This window comes from Amblyomma americanum, chromosome 4 (assembly GCF_052857255.1).
Source record: "Amblyomma americanum isolate KBUSLIRL-KWMA chromosome 4, ASM5285725v1, whole genome shotgun sequence".
Classification (NCBI taxonomy): Eukaryota; Metazoa; Arthropoda; class Arachnida; order Ixodida; family Ixodidae; genus Amblyomma; species Amblyomma americanum.
In genome coordinates, this window is record NC_135500.1 from 13,296,745 (window position 1) to 13,321,577 (window position 24,833).

General features: G+C 46.9%; 1 protein-coding gene and 1 pseudogene across 3 annotated transcripts in view; one reads left to right on the forward strand and one right to left on the reverse strand.

The window, feature by feature from the left end:
- The window catches only part of LOC144127801 (DENN domain-containing protein 2D-like), a 352,039-nt gene extending 333,812 nt beyond the window's left edge, over positions 1-18,227 (forward strand). For all 3 annotated transcript variants that reach the window (XM_077660720.1, XM_077660718.1, XM_077660719.1), the window contains 2 exons: positions 17,468-17,560; positions 18,082-18,227. In XM_077660720.1, coding sequence (XP_077516846.1) covers positions 17,468-17,560; positions 18,082-18,122 — 134 coding nt within the window. In that variant the 3' untranslated portion in view covers positions 18,123-18,227. The remainder of the gene's footprint in view (positions 1-17,467; positions 17,561-18,081) is intronic.
- On the reverse strand, positions 5,352-13,082 carry LOC144127630 (uncharacterized; annotated as a pseudogene).
- Positions 18,228-24,833: the final 6,606 nt, after the last annotated feature.

The window sequence follows — 24,833 nt, forward strand, 5'->3', positions numbered from 1 at the left end:
TTCCATCCAGGCGGAGCCGATTCTTGGGTGTTCCAGACTGTTGCAGTAACTTTGCACACCGTGTCTTGAAAGTTTGCTATCAGCTTTAAGTTGCGCACGGCAACAGTAGCGGGCATTCTGTTCAACGATCGCCCAGTACATTTGTTGCTTTTTTATTTTTTTATTATTTAATTACCCTAAGGGCCCGGCAGGGCATTACATGGGGGGGACAGCAAATAACAAAATACTCAAGGGTTCACTTCATACATAATACAGAGTGAAAAAAAAGAGAATGAAAGAACAAAGTGTTAATTATGAAATTGGGTCGGTCTTATACATCGTGGGCATGGTGCTGTGTGCAATAAACAAAAATATAATGTACACATGCAAGGCAAAACAAAGGTACAAGGTGTAAGTTCAAACAGATGACAATGCTGCGCCTGATTTAAGAAAGGTTAGTAACGATGAAGGGAAAGACAACAATTCGTTAATAGCCACAATGCTAGCAGGTAAAGCATTCCACTCCCTTATAGGCAATACTAAAGGGGAATTCTGATATTTCTTTGTGTGAGCGAAAATTGTTTGAATTTTATGCGCATGGTCGGTACGAGGTGATATGTGATGTGCTGCTGTGATGTGCCTGCGTGCGAAAGATGACTGGTTGTAGTAGAGGGAGTGGAACTTTCGCGTCGTATGTTGAGGTCCAGAAGTTTTAGTGATTGTTTTATTGCAGTAACACTCTGGTATGAAGAGTACGACCGTACAATAAAGCGTGCTGCTTTATTTTGCACTGATTCTATTGAGCTGGACAAGTTGTTTTGGTGGGGATGCCATACTACCGAACAATATTCCAATGATGCCCGAACTAGAGTAGTGTAGGCCAGCAGTTTGGTGTCAGGGTTAGCTAGAGATAGACGACGTTTAAAAAGGCCTAATTTTTTAAAAGATTTGCTAGTGATATACTATATGTGGCTATGCCAACTTAGGTCCGGAGAAAGAACAACGCCTAAATATTTGAAAGTTGATAAGCGCTCAATGACACTATTATTTATAATGTAGTTGTTTACTGGAGTTTTAGAGAGTGAAGAGAAAGTCATCTGTTTGGTTTTATCGGTGTTTATTTCCATCTGCCAAACACTGCCACCACTGAGTTATTCAGTTCATAGTGGGCACAGCTAGCTGAACCCAATAAACAGTTTTCTTTTAGAACCACTTTTTGCTGTCTTCCTCACTGCCTGGACTCTCGTCACCAGAACATGACGTCTGGTGGAGGTGCTGGGTGCCGTGGACCTGCAGCAATGCTTCAGCAGGTGGAGGGCAACGCTGCTGCATCATCACCACCGCTGGTTCTTCAGCAGCCATGTGATCCTCCTGCACTCAGTGGTCTACCCCAGGGAGACGCCGAGGAATGGTTGTACCAGTTTGAGTGTGCGGCGACATTTAACGGGTGGGACAACCAAGCAAAACTATGGTACATCTTTTTCGTACTGATTGAACCAGTTAAAACCTGGTACAAGAATCGTGGGGCTTCCCTGTGGACACAGAAGGAATTTAAGAATGAACTCATCAAAACATTCACAAGCATTGTCCGCAAAGGAAAGGCCAAATTACTGCGTGAGACGTGCATCCAATGCCAATTGAGACCGTCCTTGCGTACGTTGAAGAGATGTGCCGTAGGTTCCGATGCGCTGATCCTCTTATGACAGAGGAGAAGAAAGTGACTTCTTGATGAGGGGTGTCAGAGATGAATTTTTCGCCGGATTAGTCCAAAACCCACCCAAGATCATTGCCGAGTTCACAACCAAAGCATCTGCATTCGAGAAGACCCTTGACAGCCGGGCTTGTCAGTACAATCGGACACCATCAGCTTTCTCCATGAGCTATGCGGACACCTTAGTGACACCATTGACAGCCTACGGAACATCATCTGTAAGATCGTCCGCAAGCATCTATGCCAACTGGTGCCATTTTCCCCACAGCCGCATGCACTGACTCTAATGGATGTGGTACAGGAAGAAGTGCAACAGGCACTTGGCACCCCGACTTTAATGGCCACAGAACCCCAAGCAATGACCTACGCCGCCGCGGTGCGCAGGCAATAGTGCCCTGCCACTCTACACCAGGAGCCCTGTGCCCTGCCCCAAAGACGTCAGTCGCGCCCACCCGCCCACATATGCTGCAATCTCAGCCATGAAAAGCAGACATGTGGAGAACCCCGGATCAGCGCCGCCCGCTCTGCTTCCATTGCGGAAATTTCAGCCACATACTTCAGCACTGCCCCTACAGAAGAATGGACCTCCTTGGCTTTTCAATTGATGCCCCACAATCCTACCCCAGCCAGCGACCACTGAAGATCGATGAGTGTCCATGCTGAGAGGAATACGTGTCATCGAGCCATCTGTCCCGCTCACCATCATTGTCCACACCGCATTTTGCGTCGCCGAGCCGCAGTTACGTAGCGACTGTTTGCAGAAGGTCTCCAGCCCCCACAGGGGGAACTAAACAAAGCAACCTGTGGAGGTCAGGTTGCTTGCTGGCGAATCAACGATCTTCCAGCGACCACGCCGCATGAAGACGCTGCACCCACGACGCCAACGCCGCACACAAACAGCAGCCAGACATTGAAACGATCCGACTTCGGAATGACGCTACCACCCAGAAAAGCCCTGAAGACACACCCTACCCACGATTTACATGCTCAACGAAGCCGTGACCTGACATAGAGGACAATGTGCACTCCAAGAGCCAGGACATCTGAATTTGAGGTGACTATCGAAGGGTGGCATCTAGTCGACACAGGAGCCAATTATTCGATAATGAATGGGACATCGGCCGCGCAGCTGACGAAAGTCAAGACCACTTGGGACGGCCCAAAAATTTGCACCGCAGGAGCTATTTCATTACGCTATCGAGATAATGCACAGTGCGAGTGACTGTCAAGAATACCTATCCTGCGACCTTCGTAATGTTATAGCAATGTTTCGGCGACGCCATATTGGGCAAGGATTTTCTGTATGAGCATCAGGCGATCATCGCCCTTCAATCCAAGCCCATCACGCTTTCAACGGACCCTTCGATGTCAACCATGGAGCAGCATATCGCCCTGAGTGTCCTGAATAACCGACTGAGCTTTCCTCCCGATCAAGCGTCATGGTCACCATAGGTACCACGGATGCCAAGAACATGGAAGTTCTCATCGAGGGAACACGGAATTGCTTCTAGAGCGACGCATTGGCATCGCAAGAGGCATTGCACATTTCCCTATTGGCCAAGCTGAAGTGTTGCTGGCAAACTTCAGCGAAGAATACCGACATGTTAAGAAAAGAACAACGATTGCTTTCTTCGACGAACTATCCGATGTTCGGGACGCCTTTGTCCTCTTCGTTCGAGCCCCCAAAGATTCACCTAATGAAAATCACAAGCATATCTTCGACATAAACCCATCCCTGCCCCGGAACAAACAAGACCATATCTGTAATCTGTTTCGAAGCTACAGCAAGTGCGTCTCATCATCGCCGAAAGTCTAACAGATGTCTATTACCAAGCATTGTATTGTAACCAGCCAGCACACCAGACCTCTCCGCCAAAGCTCCTACCGTGTGTTGCCGCAAAAACGACAAGCCAACTGGGACCAGGTCGAAGAAATGCTTCGCGACGACGTCATCCAGTTATCGAAGATCCCCTGGGTGGCACTGGTTGTTCTAGCGAGGGAGGAAGACTGCGTCCTTTGATTCTGCATTGATTACTGCTGCTTCAACAACATAACGAAGAAGGACGTCTACCCCCTCCCCCGCATCGACGACGCACTGGGCCGACAAGTATTTCTTATCTGTGGACCTCAAGAGTGGCTACTGGCAAATTGAGGTTGATGAAAGAGATTGTGAGAAGACTGCATTCATCACTCCGTATGGCCTCTTCGAGCCAGGATATGTTTGTCAGAGGCTTTACAATTTGGAAGTAGTGCTAGCATATGCACCGATATCTAGTCAGATTGAGAAAATAGATGAAAGGTTAACTAAAGATGTAAATCGCCAATGAGCTCATAAGAAAAAATGGGTGGGAGGGGGGGGTTCAAGGTGATGCCATATGGTCTGTGTTCCAAACTAGCGACTTTTCAGCAAGTAATGAATACAGTGATGGCAGGCCTGAAGTTGCAGATTTGTCTAGTATATTTAGATTATGCCATTGTCTTCACTGTGAACTTTGAAGAGCACCTGAAAAGGTTTCGAGACAATCAAGTTGCCGGGCCTAACCTTGGAAGCAGAGAAGTGCCACTTTGCCTGTGAAGAGCTGCTGTTTCTAGGCCACATTGTTAGCAAGGAGGCAGTATGCCCAGACCCGCAGGAAACAGCTGCTATCGCACAGTTTCCACCACGGGCCGATAAAAAAGCTGTGCGCAGATTCCTCGGACTGTGTGCATATTACCGACGATTTGTCAAGAACTTTTCGCGCATCGCCGTACCTCTGACCCATCTTACAAAGACAATTGTACCATTTTAATGGGAAGGTCCTCAAGCAGAAGACTGCAGGGAACTTCAGCCACAAGTTCAGTTGCCGATCGGATTCCATTGTAAAGGGGTAATATGAACAACAGTGCAGGAAACATGGACAAAAGAGGAGAATAGACAAAACAAGCACTTGTTTTGTCCATTCTCCTCTTTTGTTCATGTTTCCTGCACTGTTGTGAATAATATGTACCAACTCGCTCAACTTTTTTCACTCTCGAGGCTTTCTATGCTATTGCTTGACCTGAACTGGCTTAATTCGGCTGATACTATATCATATTATGTAACTTTGCATGGTAATGCATCATTTTACACTTGTACTCCACTAGAATTAGTCATTCTCTGCATTCACAGTTCCCCGGGAATCCTGATTTCACTCCTAGCGCTGTGGTTGGTTTGGTTTATGGGGTTCTAACATCCCAAAGCGACTCGGGCTATGTGGACGCCATAGTGAAGGACTCTGGAAATTTCCACCACTTGGGGTTCTTTTAACGTGCACTGACATTGTGCAGTGCATGGGCATCTGGAATTTCGCCTCCATCGAAATTCGACTGCCATGGCTGGGATAGAACTTGCTCCCTTTGGGTCAGCAGCCGAGCACCAACACCATCGAGCCATCACGGCAGCTCCTGATGCAGTGGTGCAGTAGTTAGGCTATGTGCCACTGCCCTGTGATGGCAGGTGCTGCCATTGGTGGGGTTTGTGAGACCCTGGCTGTTGTTCCTGAGGAACCTCTTGGCGAAAAATCATTGATTAAGCTGCCACTGTGGGCAGTTTGCGATGACATCACAATGTCACGTGACTGTTGTATGGGCCTTCCCGTGCTATCGTGCCGGGAGGCAACCACCAGCCATGAAGGCTGGGAGAGAGAGTGGGGCAGCCACGTCGCTCTAGAACAGAACACAAACTAACTTATTCAGAGCACCCCATGGCTTGGCTTCAGCCACGAGGGCGCCACTAGTAAGTCGATAGGTGGCGACCCCAGCACCTCCCCCCTGTCACAAGTTCAAGCGGTCTGGTGGGGTACTACACGGCAGTCGCTGCAGGTGAGCACAACACCATCACCAGAAGAAGGTCCTGCTGTTACAGGCGGTGGATCAGGTGTTGCTGCCATCTGTGTTGGGCAGTGAGGCTGGAGAGGTGCGGGATCTGCTACCCTCACCACAAAGGGAACAATATGTCGACGATTCCACTGCAAAATCGTTCCTCGCTCAGCTTCGGTGACAAAGGACTTGGACGCTGTGCCTTGCAGAGGACTGTAGCACGCACCTGGTCGGGTCGAACCCACACCTGTTCACCGGACTGAAGTGATGGCAGATCACTGGCGCGACGACGTCGATTAAAGTCCTTCACAGTCGTTTTCTTATAAGGGTCATCTCTCAGTGCTACCCCCTCTCGTTAAGGCCAGTGTGGACAAAGTTTTTCATCTGGCTTTGGGACTCAAGTTCTCAGTTGTCTTCTCATTAGGAGTTGAGCCGAGCTGAAGCCACTCACGCCTGGAGTATCCCTATAACTGAGAAGGGCCAGGTGGGGGTCTTTTGCCTTACGGAAGATGTCTTTCACAGTCCGGATCATTTGCTCTGCTGCTGCATTAGACTGTGGGCAATGGGGGATACTGGTGATGTGCTCGAAACCATAAGATGCAGCGAATGCGGCAAATTCGCATGAAGAAAAGGGCGGACCATTGTCTGACTTCACCTGTTGCGGTATCTCATGGCGGGCAAACAGACATTTGAGCACATCAATGACCACAGGAGCTGTTGTACCTTTCAAAGTTATCACCTCTGGGAACCGGGAGTAGTAGTCCACTATCACCAAGAAGGTTTTAGCGTTGTGGTGAAAGAGATCTATGCCCAGAACTTCCCAGGGACGACTAGGGAGGTTTGTAGGAGGGAGTGGTTCCGCTGAATTCTCTAGAGTAAGAGCACACCTTTCACTGAAAGGTAATCTCAGCTGTTATGCCTGGCCACCATACAAGCTCACGAGCGAGGGCCTTGGTGCGACTGATGCCCTGATGTCCCTGATGCAGAAGTGTCAAGACTGCTGGCTCATTGCTGAGGGGATCAGGACACAAGTGCCTTTACGGAGGAGACCACCACAAACAGAAAGTTCATCTTTCACTGATTCATACTTTGACATATGTAGAGGTATCTTTGACCTCATTGGCCAGCCATGCTGGCAGAAAGAGATGAGCATGCTGCATTCTCCATCACAAGTTTGAGCATTCCTGATATCCTGCATGTTTTCAGGAAGCACATTTGGAGCGGAAGCCATGACTTCGGTAGCAAAAAGTTCCACAGTGTCTACTGGATGCACTTTGAGAAGGATGCAAGACAATGCATCTGCTCTGGCCAACAATTTCCGTGGTACATACATAATCTGAAACTGGTAAGGCATTGTCTGAAGCCTGAGTCTTTGCACCCGTGGAGGAAGCATATCAAGTTCCATTTTTCCAAACAATGACATGAGAGGAAGGTGATTAGTTTCTATGGTGGAGGTGATGCCTCTGATGAACTCGTCGAACTTCTGGGTGGCCCACGCTGTAGCTAAGGCCTCTTTTTCTCTCTGACTGTACCTTTGTTCTGTGGTCGTCATTGACCTTGAGGCAAAGGCTACTTGCCTCCGTTCGCCAGTCGGTTGTACTTGTAACATGACGGCTCCCAGTCCAAAAGAGCTGGTGTCAGCAGAGACTCTTGTTAGAGTGACAGTTCTGCCACTTGTAGTCCTAAAAGGAAGTGTGGTTTATTGACAAAAATGCTTCCTGTTTTAACACCCAAATGGTGTCACCAGGCTGAACTTGTGGCTTCGTTTGCATTCGCTCAACTAAAAATGCGAATGTGAAAAATGGTGTAACGTCCCGCAAAATGCTTGCTTTTAGTGTACGTAAGCGTTATGCTTACGGTACATAGACTGCATCAATTTAATCTCCTTTCTAACTGTATCTGTGTATGTCGCTAGCAGACGGCACAGACGACTAGGTGTGGATGAACACATATAGTGCACCTTGCTGATTGGCTCAGGACGTCTGCCTTTGGTAATGCTTGCTTTTAGTGTACGTAAGCGTTATGCTTAGGGTACGTAGACTGCATCAATTTAATCTCCTTTCTAACTGTATCTGTGTATGTCGCTAGCAGACGGCACAGACGACTAGGTGTGGATGAACACATATAGTGCACCTTGCTGATTGGCTCAGGACGTCTGCCTTTGGTAATGCTTGCTTTTAGTGTACGTAAGCGTTATGCTTAGGGTACGTAGACTGCATCAATTTAATCTCCTTTCTAACTGTATCTGTGTATGTTGCTAGCAGACGGCACAGACGACTAGGTGTGGATGAACACATATAGTGCACCTTGCTGATTGGCTCAGGACGTCTGCCTTTGGTAATGCTTGCTTTTAGTGTACGTAAGCGTTATGCTTAGGGTACGTAGACTGCATCAATTTAATCTCCTTTCTAACTGTATCTGTGTATGTCGCTAGCAGACGGCACAGACGACTAGGTGTGGATGAACACATATAGTGCACCTTGCTGATTGGCTCAGGACGTCTGCCTTTGGTAATGCTTGCTTTTAGTGTACGTAAGCGTTATGCTTACGGTACGTAGACTGCATCAATTTAATCTCCTTTCTAACTGTATCTGTGTATGTCGCTAGCAGACGGCACAGACGACTATGTGTGGATGAACACATATAGTGCACCTTGCTGATTGGCTCAGGACGTCTGCCTTTGGTAATGCTTGCTTTTAGTGTACGTAAGCGTTATGCTTAGGGTACGTAGACTGCATCAATTTAATCTCCTTTCTAACTGTATCTGTGTATGTCGCTAGCAGACAGCACAGACGACTAGGTGTGGATGAACACATATAGTGCACCTTGCTGATTGGCTCAGGACGTCTGCCTTTGGTAATGCTTGCTTTTAGTGTACGTAAGCGTTATGCTTACGGTACGTAGACTGCATCAATTTAATCTCCTTTCTAACTGTATCTGTGTATGTCGCTAGCAGACGGCACAGACGACTATGTGTGGATGAACACATATAGTGCACCTTGCTGATTGGCTCAGGACGTCTGCCTTTGGTAATGCTTGCTTTTAGTGTACGTAAGCGTTATGCTTACGGTACGTAGACTGCATCAATTTAATCTCCTTTCTAACTGTATCTGTGTATGTCGCTAGCAGACGGCACAGACGACTATGTGTGGATGAACACATATAGTGCACCTTGCTGATTGGCTCAGGACGTCTGCCTTTGGTAATGCTTGCTTTTAGTGTACGTAAGCGTTATGCTTACGGTACGTAGACTGCATCAATTTAATCTCCTTTCTAACTGTATCTGTGTATGTCGCTAGCAGACGGCACAGACGACTATGTGTGGATGAACACATATAGTGCACCTTGCTGATTGGCTCAGGACGTCTGCCTTTGGTAGTGCTGCAAGCTAGTTATGGGAGGAAGTGCACCAATGAAATGTTTCTACTTTTCACAGTGCAAGAACACAAGCTTTTTAAGTACAGTATTTTAAGCTCTAACAATTTTTTGAACGAATATTTGCTCTGAAGTAACACGGACAATTGAGCGAGTTGGTACATCATTTTAAAACTTTGGAAAGCGCTGCTACAGGGGACACCAAGAGAAGGAAAACGAAGGATAAGCGCTACTATCAACTGAAGTTTAATCGAAAAAACACACAAGGTTAAATAGCTCACATAAGGCAGCCAGGAGCGCATGCGCCTGCCCCCAGAATGACAAAACGAATCACTGTGTTGAATTAAGATACCGAATTTCACATTCATGGATGACAACAGATGGTGTACTGACGCACATGTTGGAGGTTTTGTGAATATGAATGCCTCAGATAATTCCCTTGTTAGCTGATTGGAATGCTTATCCAAAATTTTTGTACTATTGAACAGAGGTACACATGCATTTTTTTCAAACGGGTTAGAGTTAGAAAAAATGCATGTGCACCTCTGTTCAATAGTACAAAAATTCTGTATAGGCATTCTAATCAGCTAACAAGGGAATTATCTGAGGCATTTCATATTCACAAAAACTCCGACATGTGCGTCAGCACACCATCTGTTGTCATCCGTGAATGTGAAATTCGGTATCTTAATTCAACACAGTGATTCGTTTTGTCATTCTGGGGGTAGGCGCATGCGCTGCTGGCTGCCTTGTGTGAGCTATTTAACCTTGTGTGTTTTTTCGATTAAACTTCAGTTGATAGTAGCGCTTATCTTTAGTTTTCCTTCTCTTGGCGTCCCCTGTAGCAGCGCTTTCCACAGTTAGCGATATTTTGCGGCATGAAGAGAAAGCCCTCTCTCGCCATGAGCAAATTCGGTGATCGTTTACATCTTTGTGCTTTTCTGCTCATATATTACAATGTACAGTTACCATATTTTGTTACAGGACATACTGATTGCAAAACAGCTCTTCCTTACAACATATAATTTGCGAAAGTTTGTATTTCTCCAGTCATAGTTATGTTTTGGGGCCAAGCCAAGTATGCTATGCTGCCTTCCCGACGTTCCCACTGTAGATGAAATGCTCTTTAAGAAGCTCGCGTAGACGGTGGCGCCAGTTTTCCCTCTTGGTAATATTAAAAAACTCTGTGGTGGGCTGTGACATGGTCGGGACCGCTGGGGCGCCTGCAGTACGCTGCGTTGACAGATAGCGGCTGTGGCCCATCCAGTGGGGACGTAGATAAGTGCTCAACGGGGCGACATCCTGTCGACGGAATACTTCTTCGCGAACAATCTGGCGAATGGTGGTGGCAAGATCGATGGAAGAAGCGGTGTCAATGGCTGTCATTGTAGTCACACTAACTAGGTGACCATTTCTTCAGCGCTGTTTTCCACATTTTTAAACTCTCAAACTCTCAATTGTGCGGCAGTGCTCGTGAGACAGAAGCAGGCTCCCTTTGCTGGTCAGGAATATGAAGATGCCCTTGACGAAACTTTTGTCCTCTTTGGACATGTGAGGGCAGACTGCATTGCAAAGCTTCAGGACAAGTCTCTCTTGGGGTCTGTGCCAGTGTCTGTTCTGCTTGCTCTTCTTCGGACAGCTTGAAGGACTTGGTCAGTTTCTCCACAAACCGCGCCCCGAATGTGAAAACATCTTCATGGTTCTCATACCAGATAGGAGCCGTATCTGTCAGCGAGAACACCATGTTGGCAAGCTGCCAGTTTGTGTCCCGCTTGTTATGTCGGCTGACCAGGGCGAGCCACTCGTCCACCTGCTGCGCCCGCAAAGGGGTCACAGTAATGCAGCCAGGAGCAGCTAGCATCTCCGTCCACAGACATCTCAAACACGAAAGGTGGCAGACCGGCAAAACGTCGACGACGTAAGATCTGAAGGGCCGTTGTGGTTATCCCGCCACCTCCACCAAGGTGTTACGACTGCAAGCCTTCACGACGGATGGAGTCGAGTCAGAGGGCTAGTGTCAGCTGCAAATCGCTCGAGAGCCCAGTGCGACAGAGAGCCGGGATCATCATTCTCCTTATTCAGATTTCACCTAACTGCAGCACAAATCAACAGTAATTTTTTTGCCTTTTCTAGCTGATAAAAGCTTTTTGTTTTGGCAAAAGTAGCCCCTTTGGTATATTATCGATACTGGCCAACTTGGAATTTTCGCTAAGTATAGTCGAAGACAAATGAGATGGCAGCATTGTTTCAGGCTGCACCTCAAAGCAGGCAAGGCTTTTTTTGTAAGGGTGTGGGGATATTCGAAGCTTGTGATAGTTTGCGAATAATATTTGCGATTCGCACTGCCCTTTCACTATTCGAAATTACGAATTTTGTGTTCATCTAAACTTGCGGTGAGACATTTCTAAACGGCAGTATCGTGCACTTGTCGCATGAGGTGACTTGCTCCAATTTCTTCTTCGAATGGCTGTGAATCCGACTGGCAGCGATAGTCTCGTTTTAGATCACTACGATTGCTGCCTGGGCTCGTTTTGTTTCACCAGCAATACAGGAGAGAGAGGAAGGTTGCTGTCACGTAGATTATTCATTTTTGCCACGTAGAAATCTTCATCGGAAACATTGAGCTCAAAGCCATTTTGCGCAACAGCATCAGTTTTGTTTTTGCGCCTTCGTGGTCTGCTTTTAGATGGTTTGGGCCAATCACGGCTGTGGGGCAAAATCGATATACAAGCATGGGCTGCATCGATATCTTTCGATACTTTTTGAGTGCCGGTGCAATTGAACCACAAGACATGGATGTAACAGAGACATTGTCACTCACTTGGTTGGCTACCCTCTTTTGTAACAGTCATCAGTATTGAAGATATTGTGTAATAAAGGACCAGTGTGATGGGAAAGAGGACTGCAGGTTCACATTATCTCAGCGTAAAAGGTCGAAGAAGTAAACCCAGGCGGCATGTGGGAAAAAAGGAAACTCTATTGTGAGAAACTAAGAGAAAAGGAGGTAAAAACACATAAACAGGAAAGCTGACAAAGAGAACACTCGCGACAGACAGAGGAAAGGTAGAAGGACAAAGAGGAAGCGTTCACTCAAGGTTCGGCGGAACGTTCATCGTCCTGAGTGTGCTCTGTGAAGGTGGTGCGTCGGGCGAGGAGGTGTGGCGGGGCGTTGGCGCAATCAAGCCCTCAGGTCGACGCTCTGGTGGACGACAGGGTCAGGTAGTCCGGGCACGCCGTGGTGGAGAGAAAGGCAGCCCCCAGGTCTGGTAACCCGGGGATGCCGTGGTGGATAGAAAGGCGGCCCCCAGGTCTGGTAGTTCGGGAAGCAGCGGAGAAGACCAAGCGGCCCGTGTTCTGAAGCTGCCGCACAGGAAGGGAACCGCGGTGCCTAGGTCTGGTGGGCCTGGCCCTCGACGACGGCTGTCCAGGTCTGGTATCCCGGACGTCTGCGGCTAAGGCCCAAGTCTGGAAATTCGGGGAGCCAGCAGATCTTCCCCACGTCCGTCGCCGACCGCGTTCCAACCGTTCTCCCTTCCACGCGCTCTTCGCCACGTCTCCTTCTTTTTTTTTCTTCCCCTTGAGTGTCTTCGCCTGCCGCAGTGTGGCGCTAGCTTCTGACAACCAGTAATGTTTGGTCAAGAGCCTCGTGTATGAGAGACATTTTACCATACGTATTTAGTCGCGTGAGGAACTTACTCGCGATAATGAGCCCCCACTTTTGTCGCCGAGAATTGCTTTTTATAGCTTTAGCTTTTCTTAGCGCAGACCTTGGAAGGATGCTGCGCACAGAAAACATCACAGCATATTCATCTTGTGAGGAGAGCTCTTGCAAGGCTGGCACACTCTGCGAACTTGCTTCGGGCCCTTGACAGAAGCAGCGGCAGTTGCACCCAGTTGTGCCAATGCATGCTTAGAAAGTCAGCTAGCACTTCAGCATCGGAGAAGAGTGCAAACTAAAAAAAAACATCCTCTAGAGGAAGAAGGACTTTCTGGCCACCGAAAGATTTGACCCGTGTATCGGCGAGGGCTGTGCATTGCAGCGCACTGTCAGGGGCACAAATACCTGAGGGCTGCGAATGATGGCCCAGCTGACACGCGCAGTGTGAAAACCTACCAGGTGAAACTGGCCCCCGAACGTGTGAGTACCGCACAGTGGTACCGGCGTCAGGGGTGCCGTCATTGCCATTAAATTACATTTAACAATTAAACAGTCATTGTGCACTAGTGCTGATGGCTGACAACAAGGAAGATTTGCAAAGGTTGATAGGCATCTGCAGTACAGAGGGAGATAGATTCGATTTCAAGTTTAGCGAGGAAAAATTCATGGTCATGACATTTAATGATGAGGGCGGCGAACATAATATACAGATCACGGTAGAGGCGGTGGATAAGTACCAGTATCTTGGGGTGTGGATATTAACGGTGCTGAGTATCTGACAGAGCATGAAAAATATGTAATGAATAAAGCTAGTAGGAATGCAGCTGTCGTGAAAAATAGGGCACTGTCGAATTACAATAGGTATGAAGTGGTAAGAGGGATCTGGAAAGGGGTGATGTTTCCTAGCCTGACTTTCGGTAATGCGGTCCTGTGCATGAGACCGGATGTTCAAGCAAGGTTAGAAATTAAACAACGTGGCTTAGGGAGGCTAGCTTTAGGAGCACATGGCAATACACCAAATCAGGGGGTACAGGGTGATATGGGATGGGCGTCGTTCGAGAGCAGAGAAGCTAGCAGTAAGATAGCATTTGAGGAGCGATTGATAAAAATAGAGGAAAAGCAGTGGGCTAGGAAAGTTTTCAGATACCTGTGCATATGGAATGTTGACACGAAATAGAGAAAGCGAACTAGAAAATTGACAAGCAAATATCTGCACAGCAGTAGGGGGGCAAATCAGCAATTATCGGTTAAGAAAAAGGTTAAAGAAACAGAGAAAGCTCTGTGGAAAACAGGGATGCTCACAATATCGGCACTGGGAACATACAGGATGTTTAAGCAGGAAATTGCCAAAGAATATATCTACGATAATTGTAGGGGAAGCTCTTTGTTGTTAGATGCCAGGACAGGAGTTTTGCGGACTAAGACATGTAGAGTCAGGTACCACGAGATATGTCATGAGGTGCGTGTGGTGAGGAGGGGGAAACGACTGAACACTTAATACTTTTCTGTAAAGGGCTTCACCCTACAGTGGAAAGCAGCAGGGCTCATTTATTCAAAGCGTTGGGGTTTAAGGACAATGAAGGAAAAATAGATTTTAAACGAGTAGAAGTAACCAAGGGGAGGTTATCTGATTGGTGGCTAAATTTCAGGCAAGGGTGAAATTTCAGGAGTCGTGGCTAGGTGGCTTGAGCCACCACCCTATTTAAAGGGTCCAGCCTTATCCAGCCATTCATCTGTCCATCCGTCCATCCATCCATCACCCGCAGCATCTGCTTTCTGCTGCAACTGCAAAGCTTGCATGCCGCTTGCTGTGTGCACGTTCTGATGGTACCAGTCTACTGGTCTTTAATCGCCACCAACGTGTAATGCCGATGCTCTTGTTTATGGAATATACATATTGCGTACAACAGTTTCCATGTTTGGAAAATGCAACAGCTGATCTCTAGTGAGTTGGGAACACACGAAGATCGATGAATTCGCCAGTTTCTAGTCGGAAGGAAGTGGATGGCTTTTGAGAATTTTTGACAGGAGAAATTTACTTCCAAGCAAGCATATGGTAGTTTTTCTTTCACTTTTTACTGTTTTGTTTTTCTTCTTCGTAGTCTCAAATGTTGATGACAGGCTGACCTGGGGAAGTACATTGTCATTTAAAATTGCGCATTCGCAATTTATTACCTACTGTACAGAAATCGAGATCAATGTTCTAGGTAATGTAAATTGATCTGACAAGTAAACAGCACAGCTTACGGAGGCCTTGCAGAAATTAATCAATACAACTAAGGATGTCATGCGTCTCAGTGTTTTATATTTTCTTTGTGCTCAATTCGAGGTTCAGCTATACAGGAGAGAAATCCCTAAGCAGAAAATTGTCGCCGCTGATAGCGTAAGTTGAATGCGGGATCAGCTGAAATTAACTGCCACCATGTCTCTTGATGTCCTACTGGATGCGACGCTAATCCCAAAGCACTTAAGATTGCCTCCAGAATGTGAGGCATCCATTGTTTTTTTTTTTTTTTTGGCCTGTGTGGAACGTTTGGAAATATAGTAAGCCCTACGCGTCACCTAGAAGAATAGCCAAGGGAAAGATGCATGTGTTATCGTAACCTAATGAACTGCCTGCTGCAATGTGCTTAATATAGTGCAGGTTGCGAACTGATTAGTCCAGGTGTTAATCGTTAAGACACAGAAATACAAACAGTAGGTTCAAAACGAAATTTAGTGGTGATAATTAGCCATGCAAGAATTTGATCTGCTTTAACCAGAAATAATCATTTCGTTTTGTCTTCTTTGCTGTACTCATTTACATTGTTGCTTAAATTACCTGCCTGCAGAATTTTCTCTACAAAATAATCCTGGATAGAAGGCTGAAATTTTTTCAATTCACGATCAGTAAACTAAAAAAAGTTATGTACTTTGCATATCTCAACTCTATCTCAGAAACATTCAGGGAACACAAGTTTTGCCTTAAGGGTATGACGTGGTAGCACCACTGGGTCCCTTCAGTGGCCTGGGATCCTCTTTGCATATCGCTTTGCAGATATGGACACTGTTGTATGTTTATTTATTTGTTTATTTTATTATTTAATTTTTTTTATTTCTCACAAGGCCTTCTGTTAACCAAGTTGAACAAACGTTAAAAAATATATGACATGATGAAGGACAGAGACTGAAACGATGAAATTGCATCATGTTTTCAAAATCTAACAGATCTGATAAAGTTGGAATGTTCACTGCCAGCTAAGAGTGATGCAGTTTTATAAATAACAGCATCGTTGCGTTTTGGACGAGTTGGCTGTTCATAGTGGATGGAAATCTTGCACACAACACTAACATGGATTAGAAAGGGGACACACACAAGTGCAGACTTCAACTTCATTTTTATTGCAAGTGCAACATATATATATGCTTCCACAATCAGGTAAATGGCAAACAAATGGCAAAAAAAACCACTTTGATATCTGCAATGCCACACATGCTGAACACCAGCTCAATTGTTTGTCAATTAAGGCTATCGACGGAGCACTCACACATGCCTGGCCTCTACAATCTCCCTGGTCAACTGATCCTTGTGGGAGTACAGAATCTGGCATTTATTAAGTACAGGACAGCACCCTTCACACGACCGGCGATGCACTGCTGCCATATGTCCTTGTACGCCTTGCTGCACCTTTCAGCAATATCCTTCTAGACGTTCATTTATGCTTAGACCAGTTATGCTTAGACCAGAATACTCTAGTCTAATATTTTTTCTGAAAGATTAAGAAATTCTCTATCACATGATTGCAAAATCTCAAAATCGAATTTTTTCGCAAAACAAAGTCTCGCTCCACTTTAAACCTTTCAAATACAGTGCGCTCTATCAGATACAGTAAATATTCCAGAAACCATAGAGAAATTTCTTAACGTTGCAAATGATATTAGCAGCTTTACTAATTTTGGCAATTTCAATGGTATTTGAAGTATCGACAATACAGAGCGAGTATCTGTTTCGTGAATACAATTTTTGAGGTTATCAGTGTCAAGTATTGTGCCTGGCCCTGGCCAGAACTAAGCAGGGTGGCGCTTTGTCTTGAGGCGCTGCAAGGAGGGATGGTCCTGCTCACGTTGCTGCTCTTATGTTCATTTTGCCAGCAGTGGCCTGCCTTGCCATTATGGTCCCAGTCACTCCTGCAGCGAGGACGCATCTTACCGTGCTTCATGGAAGCATTCAGTAAACTCCTTTGTCTTGTGGCCTTTAAGTCAAACAGTGATGTTAGATTGCTATGACTACGTGTTTCCCCTTGCCTGGCAGCAAATCATGCTCATGGTGGGTGAAAACAAAATTTGCCTATATAATCATAGCCGTGCTTTGTCAAAGAGCGCAGCCCATTGCTGTGTTGAACGGTGCCAGAGTAGTGCACCTTCGCATGAGGTGAGGCTGCCCATACCGCTTCCGTTTGGCACTGCGTGTCTCATATGCGGTTCAAGTACTGTGGCAGCTATGCTCAAAAATCGCATTACTGAGAAGCGTCAGCCAATTTTTTTATTCCTTTATTCGAAATGAAATGTCCCCACTTCGCTCTCGCCCTACCACATGCCAGCCATCCCGGTTAGCTCAGTTGTCAAAGCGACTGCTCTGGTGGATTGGCGGTCCTGGGTTCGAACCCCAAACTAAGAAAAAATTTTCTATAACTACCAAGTGTCTATGGTAGCTGTATAGCTTTCCTTTGTAGCCGTATGGTTGCCAACCAGTAATTGCTCCCTTATTATCTTTCGAAAATATTTGGAATTACTCAAAAATATATGAATCCATGCGCAAGTAACTTTTACTATCCGTGCTTGCTGCGCACCTAGCAATTTGATATTGGCACACCTCTGCTCCAAAGTGCCTCTTTTACGACAACTCAGAAGCGCCTCTCTTGCACCAGGGTTGTTCGAGCAGCGTGCAGCGGAGTACCTCCTGGATCTGGAACAGTCTGGCCGAGGGCTGCGGCAGCTGGGCAGGAAGGTCCGCACCATAGGTGGGTGTACCGCATTGCCTAGTTGTGCACAATTCCCGCTTTTTTTGATGGGCTAGTTCTGCCTGCTTCGCTCTCCATGTCTAACTGTTTCTGGTCTATGAGCTTCTCAGGGAACAGAACAAAGTAGTTGCCTTGGAAGATCAGAACAGCAGTTGGCCGAGGCCAAGGCATTACATGTGGCAGAGTACCCTGGCGGATAGGAAATTTTTTAGTGGTAGCCGAGCCACTTGTGCATGCACTGTGTTTCACATTGGATATCTCAAAGCCGATTCATGAAGTTTAAAAACTGAGCTTGCCTTCAGTGTCGACTGCCTTCACTTTTGCAATTCACAATTGCCTTCACAATTGCAAGGTGGCTTGGGCCATTCACATCTCTGTGTCGGCTAGTTTATTGGCAGAATGTCCACAGTGTGCATTAAGGAACTTGTGAAGAAGCACACACATGCAGCCAATATGTAGAGGCCCCATGCATGGAACAAGTTTCATGCAGTTGCCACAGCATCATTGGTCGCCCTGTGCAGGTGAGATGTTCAGGAATTTGAAGGCCTTCCAGCGTGAATGAAGCAAGCCTGGGTGCCATGTGAGCCAAGGACCATGGATTAGCCCCGCGATTGCTGTGTGGTATATTGAGTCTGTAAGATGATTAAAAACAATCTTTATTTCTTTAGCTTTATTGTTTCTTGGTCATTCCATTGGTGGCACAGGGTTGGCTTAGGAAGAGCTTTGCCAATCATTGTTTGACTTACATTGGGCTCATGCCACTACTTGTGTCTCTCACTTACTTTATTAGTGATAATAATTGCTGCGGTACCTCTCTTACATCACATCCCCTGATGGGGTGTCATATAAGGGGGGGTTTACAGGCATTCACAATGGTTGCATATGGTGGGAAGGGCATTCCAGTCCGTTTCTGCGGTAAAAAGAGTGGTGTGGGCACGTGGATGTGAAACTTGAAGCGGATGACCAATGCGAGGCGATCTGCATGGTGGGAGTGCAGAGATGTATGGTCGCTGTCTTAGTGGTAAATAAAAGAACTTGGGAAATGGCAAAGCTGGCGACACGACGGCAAGTAGAAAGATCAGATAAACCGGACTGATATTTTAGGGACAATATGCTAATGTTGCAGGAGTATGAGGAGCGAATGAATCTGGTGGCTCTGTCTTGTACAGCCTTGAGGGCGTTTGTTAAGGGCATTTGTTAAATATGCTTAAGGAGGGTTCCAAATGGCCAGTGTATATACCAGCTTAGTTCCGATAAGCAAGGCGCATACTTGTAGTTTAACATGTTGTGGGGTGTCTCGCAGATGGTGCTTTAAGAAGCCTAGTGTTTTGTTAGCCGAAGATATTAGGTTGGTTACATGCATGTGTCCGTTACATGTGTCCGTCTTTTCTTCGTCCCTTTCTCAAAGTTGCACTGTGTTATTCAGCTTTCATCAGAGGCATAGCCAGGGGGTGGCTTATGGGGCTTCAGCCCCCCTCGAAATTTTTTGTAATGTTATGCATCGCGGACCAAAACAACCGCCGGCACTGGAAATCATGCTGGATTTTGTCTACAGTGTCTTTTTCACGCTCAAAAAGACATTTCAGCACGAACGTTTGGAACTCAGGCTGGATTTGGTGGCAATTAACGCCCATGCACCTGGAGTCACATATTGCAAGGAGCCCCATCCGAGCACAGTTTAATGGCCATTTTGATGACGAGCAGCTCGTCGCAGCATCTCGTGGCAGCCGCAGAATCTACAGAGTGCATGGATTTCAGTTCCAAAACATTCTGTATATAAATTTCTCATAAACTTTGTTTTTTACATAACAAAGCAGCAAAACCAATGCAAGTAAAAAGCTCTGTTCCTTCACGTCCACAAATGCGTAATTAGGAAAACGTATTACTATTCATTAAGCTTTAAAAGCGCAGAAATTTTTGCCGTTTATTGTAACAGTTAGCACCATGATCAAAGTTATCATGCGAATACGAAAATTGCTAGGACATCAATAACCAATCTCACCGACCTTACTCATTGAAAGCCCGGCCCACACGGCGTTTCTTAACACTCTCGGATATTGGGTAGTTCAACTTGTCGCATCATCTGTGGCTTTCGTTTGTCATTTTCCTTCCTTATTTTAGCTACCTGTGTTTACTTCTTTTTTGAACCAGACCAATACCTTTCTTTAATTTTCTGTGGAGAATGATTGTTGCCACTTTGCATGCAGCTAAAATACACATTTTCATATTGATTTCTGCATTCTTCCTCTATTATTCTATCCATATGGTGAGCGGCTGGCGGCGGATGGGCGGGAACTTACGCCAACGGGGCACGTGAAGAGAGCCTCCCTGGCGGGTGTGTGCGGGTGGGTGATCTCCGCTTGGGCGGCTGTACCACGCGATGTCGTGATGCGGTCATTTAGGAAGTGCGGGCTTTCCATAGAGGACGATGTCCTGTGGGACCACAGCGGCGACGACGACAGCAGTACCACTGAAGATGACTCAAGTGAAGATGAATAGCCCATCTGTGCAATAAATTTTCGTTTTGGAGCGCGTCTACTGGTGTTTTTTTTCCGGACATGCAATTTGGGGGGGGGGTCGACTTAAATTCGAGTCGACTTATAATCATGTAAATACGGTACTTACAACACTTGACCGGTGACAGCTGCGCCCGCGCAATACATTGGAATGAAGTACAGCATCACTGAGATTTTTTTCTGGCCATTGCATATGTACAAAATTGTAAACAAGGTTCCTGAATTACAAATATTCGTTAAAATATTTGTCCTCAACTTGATTATTCATATCAGGGGCATGCACTACTTTGCTGGTTCCCAATTGATATAGTTCTAAAATTCATGAGTCATTTTCTTTATTTACTAAATAATTTAGACAAAAAAGATGGAAGCATTGATGTCAGTTATTTCTGCCACAGTTTTTGGGGCATACGAATATATTAATTCTTTTATGAAAAATGTCTTGTCTCTACAGTGTGTAACGTTCTAGAATTTGTTTGCTGCATCTAATGCACAATAGCATTCGCAATGGAAATGCAATTATGATTAATGTATTTGATCCCTCTACAAATTCTATAAGCGGAGGCCGCGCTGCAACATGAGCCCCCCTCGAACAATATTTCAAGGTCATTTTCAATTCAACTTAACCTGCAAGGCACGGGATGTGATTCCTCGCTCCTTACACCTGAACAGGCCCGTTGCAAGCCGCTTTGGTGTTCACGTTGTTTCGAAAGCCGAGCGCCTTCTTCTACAAGCTAGGATCATGGTCTGCAGAGAACAGGTCCGCTCACTAAAAAACGAAGCCTTCTTCGCACGCCGCCGACTCGAGTACAAGTGCCCCGATGATTTTGCCAGCATCCAGATGCACGCCAACTTCCATGCTGGTCTCCGCTCACGTCGGGACGAAGCCGTGCACGACAGAAAGCTTCAAAGGCTACTACCCCGTCGCTTGGACATTTCCAGAACTGATAACCGCACCACTGTGCACAACCTTTCGTCACAGAAACTGGACGACCCGGAGCTCTCAGTGTTCAGCCTCGGTCTCAATTTCAATTTGGGACCAGAGCCGGACATAAAAAAGATGGTATGCGCCGTGGAAACTGCGGTCAAGAATGTGGAGCCTTCCCGTCGCGACGAGGCACGCTCCCGTGTCGTCAGCGTGCTGTCCAAGCTGAAGTGGCATCAAGTCCTTAATCCTCTTTTGCCCGAAGAAAGAAATGCACTAAAAAGATTGCGCGGCAATGAGAACATCGTGATCCTGCCCGCGGACAAGGGAAACGCAACGGTCGTCTTGGACAAACGAGAGTACGTGAACAAGATGACGAGCATGCTGGAAGATGAGACAACCTACTTGCCACTTAATCGGGACACCACTTCAATGGTGTAAAGGGACTTGCAGAAACTTTTGGCTGACGTCTTCTCCTTTGTCCCGCCACAATACAAGTCCCTCTACTACTTCCTCCTCTGCCACAATGGTTCTGCTCCCGCTCTGTATGGACTGCCAAAGATCCACAAAAAAGGCAACCCAATGCGCCCAATCGTCGATTTCACCCGCTCCCCGCTTCACAAGCTGTCGAACTATGTATTTGCATCGTGTTATCTCCCCTTTGGTCGGTAAAAGCGAAACGCACGTGCACAACTCACACGACTTCATTGAAAAGGTTCGCAACATGGTTATAGAAGACGAAATTTTGGTGTCATTTGACGTGAAGTCACTGTTTACGAGCGTGCCCGCTGACCTGGCCGTGAAGGTTTGCACAGATGCGCTACAGGCGGATGCAACCCTACCGGAAAGAACACCCATTAAAGTTCTAGACCTCAGCAGACTTCTTCAGTTCTGTTCGTCCAACACCTACTTCACGTTCCAGGAGAGCATATATAAACAGGTTTGTGGTACGGCTATGGGAGCATCAATTTCTTTCACCGCTGCGAACTTGACAATGGAGTCACTGGAGTCCCGCGCCCTTTCATGCTTCACGCCGCGCCCGAAAGTCTTTCTTCGTTATGTGGACGACTGTTCCTGCATAATCAAGAAATCGGCTGTGAGTACATTCCTTTTGCACCTGAACAGCATGGAACCGGCCATACAGTTTACCACGGAAGAGGAAGTAGATGGCCGTCTGCCTTTTTTGGACGTTCTGGTGAAACGCAACGGCCCTGGAATATCATTCAGTGTATTCCGGAAGAACACGCACACTGGCTTGTACCTAAACTTCAGTTCCGTACACCCGACCTGTCACAAGAAGTCCGTTGTTGCCTCGCTTGTCCGCCGATCGGAGAACCTCTGCTCTACGCTAGAAGAGAAAAAGACCGATCTGGACACCGTTCGCCGCGACCTGATGGCTTCGGGCTATCCCAGTTCTTTTATTAAAAAAAAATTCGAATATCGCCTAGCTCACCCGCCGCCACAGCAACCCCAGCGAGAGAAGAAAAGGATTCCGATACCCTAGGTCCCCGGAGTAAGTGAACGTTTATCCCGCATATTCCAGTCGTACGAAGTCGACGTCGCACATGTACCCACGCAGAAGCTGCGACACGCGTTGGTTACAGTGAAAGACAAGATAAAGAAGAAGTTCCCGGGCATCGTGTATAGGGTTCCCTGCGCTGATTGGGAGCATGTCTATATCGGTGAAACGGGCGATTTTCGGAAAAGATTGCAGCAGCACCAAAATGATGTCAAGAACAAGCGCGTGGCAACAAACGCACTGGCTGATCATGCTATCTCCGAGGGCCCTGACATCGACTGGGACGGCGCGAAGATAATCGGAAAAGAAAAGAGCAAGACGACAAGGCTTTACCTAGAATCTTTTTATATTCAGACGACCGCAAACACGCTTAATCGCAACGAAGGCAATCTACCCCCGATATACTCCCTCTGCTTGCGTCATACCATGAAACCTATATAACCTACCTTCACTCCTGTCTTTCTTTCATTATGAACAAGGCCCCCGTAAGCCGTGGCCGAAACGTCATCCTTTTTAACGATTGGTCGGCGCTTGAAGATTTTCCGCCGTGAACATACCCGACCAGACGGGTTTCCGTCGTACCGTGGATTTCATCAGACGGTGTTTGCATTTCTTGCCACTTCATTTTGCTGTATCCATCTGGGCAATCACTACAGCCATGCCACAGTTCGTTTTCTCCATTTTTTCAAAATGATCCTTGTTTAACACTGCCCGTGCTGTAGTTTTTTTCTTTACTCATATAAAATGTAAAAATGTGCATAGCGGGTTACCAGCAGGAAAGCTGAGCAATAGTAGTGAATGCTGTTTTCCTGTAGCTGTGACAAGTGCCCGTGTTCAATGCAAAATGAAAAAAAGGAGAAGCGGATCGAGGAGGTTTTGAGTGCACCAAGTTAGGGTTGAATGGTTTTTAATTTTGTGACCAATAAGTTGATTTTTAAGTGGATTGTTGCAACAAATTTCTAGGGCACCTCCCATGCGACTCACTCTCTGTATTTTCTCAGTACGAATCTCAGCCCTCTAGATGTTGGGTAAACACTAGATAAGTGCTTTTAGAGCGAAAGCTCTGCTTCAAGATCAAAGCTGCAAAAGCCGGGCCATCGCTGAAGCCTTGACCTTGAATAAATTGAAAGGTGGTTTGTGCACAAATAGATCAGGGGAACGAGTTCACGGCGGGCGGCACAAAACGGTGAGCAGAATGGCAGGCAGTGCCGACTGCCAGTCCAAAACCAAGCCATCTCGTGCAGCGCGGCGACGCTTCGTCTTTCATCGGTGCCTCGTCTTCATCGGCGCTCCGTCAGTGATCTGCCTATGCGGCATCAGGCGCGGTTGTCATGGTTCGCTACAATTGCCCCGGGAACGGAGAGCCACCCTGGCAACCTATGGCGAGGACAAGAGGAGCACGTCGTAGTAGGTCTTAAGGCGGCTGACGTGGACGGTTTCTCGGCCGCGATGGTGCAAGTCCGAAGAGTGGTTGAGCGGCTCCACGATGTAATTAACAGGTGACGTTTGCTGGACGGCGCGATAAGGGCCGTGGTATTCTATACGGAATTTTGACAATCCTGGTGGTGTGCCTGGAACCCACAGCCAAACTAAGGATTCTATCGGAAAAACGTGTTGCCTGCTATCGTTATCGTGACGATGCTTTTGGCAGCCTAGGGATGCCGAGGTAAAAGAGCGCGCCAACTGGCGGCATTCCTCCGCATGCTTTGCGACTTCAGAGAGGGGCGTCCACTCGGAAGCGTCAGGAGTATATGGTAAGATGGTATCCATTGTGGATGACGGCTCACGCCCATACAGCGGCAAGAAATGGGTAAAACCGGTGGTTGACTGTGTGGCGGTGTTGTACGCGTACATCACGAAAGGAAGGACAGCGTCCCAGTTGGTCTGATCCGCTGCGACGTACATCGTGAGCATGTCTTCAAGAGTACGATTGAAGCGCTCGGTCAGCCCATTAGTTTGAAGATGGTAGGCAGTGGTGGTCCGGTGTACGATGCGACATTCGGTAAGCAGAGCTTCAATGGCGTGAGAAAGGAAAACATGGCCTCTGTCACTTAGGAGCTCCCACGGCACGCTGTGGCGAAGAACAAATTAATGATGCAGCAGGAACATCCCAGCAAACAACGTGGTATAAGGTATAAGGGGGTTTAACGTCCCAAAGCGACTCAGGCTATGAGAGACGCCGTAGTGAAGGGCTCCGGAAATTTCGACCACCTGGGGTTTTTTAACGTGCACTGACATCGCACAGTACACCGGCCTCTAGAATTTCGCCTCCATCGAAATTCGACCGCCGCGGCCGGAATCGAACCCGCATCT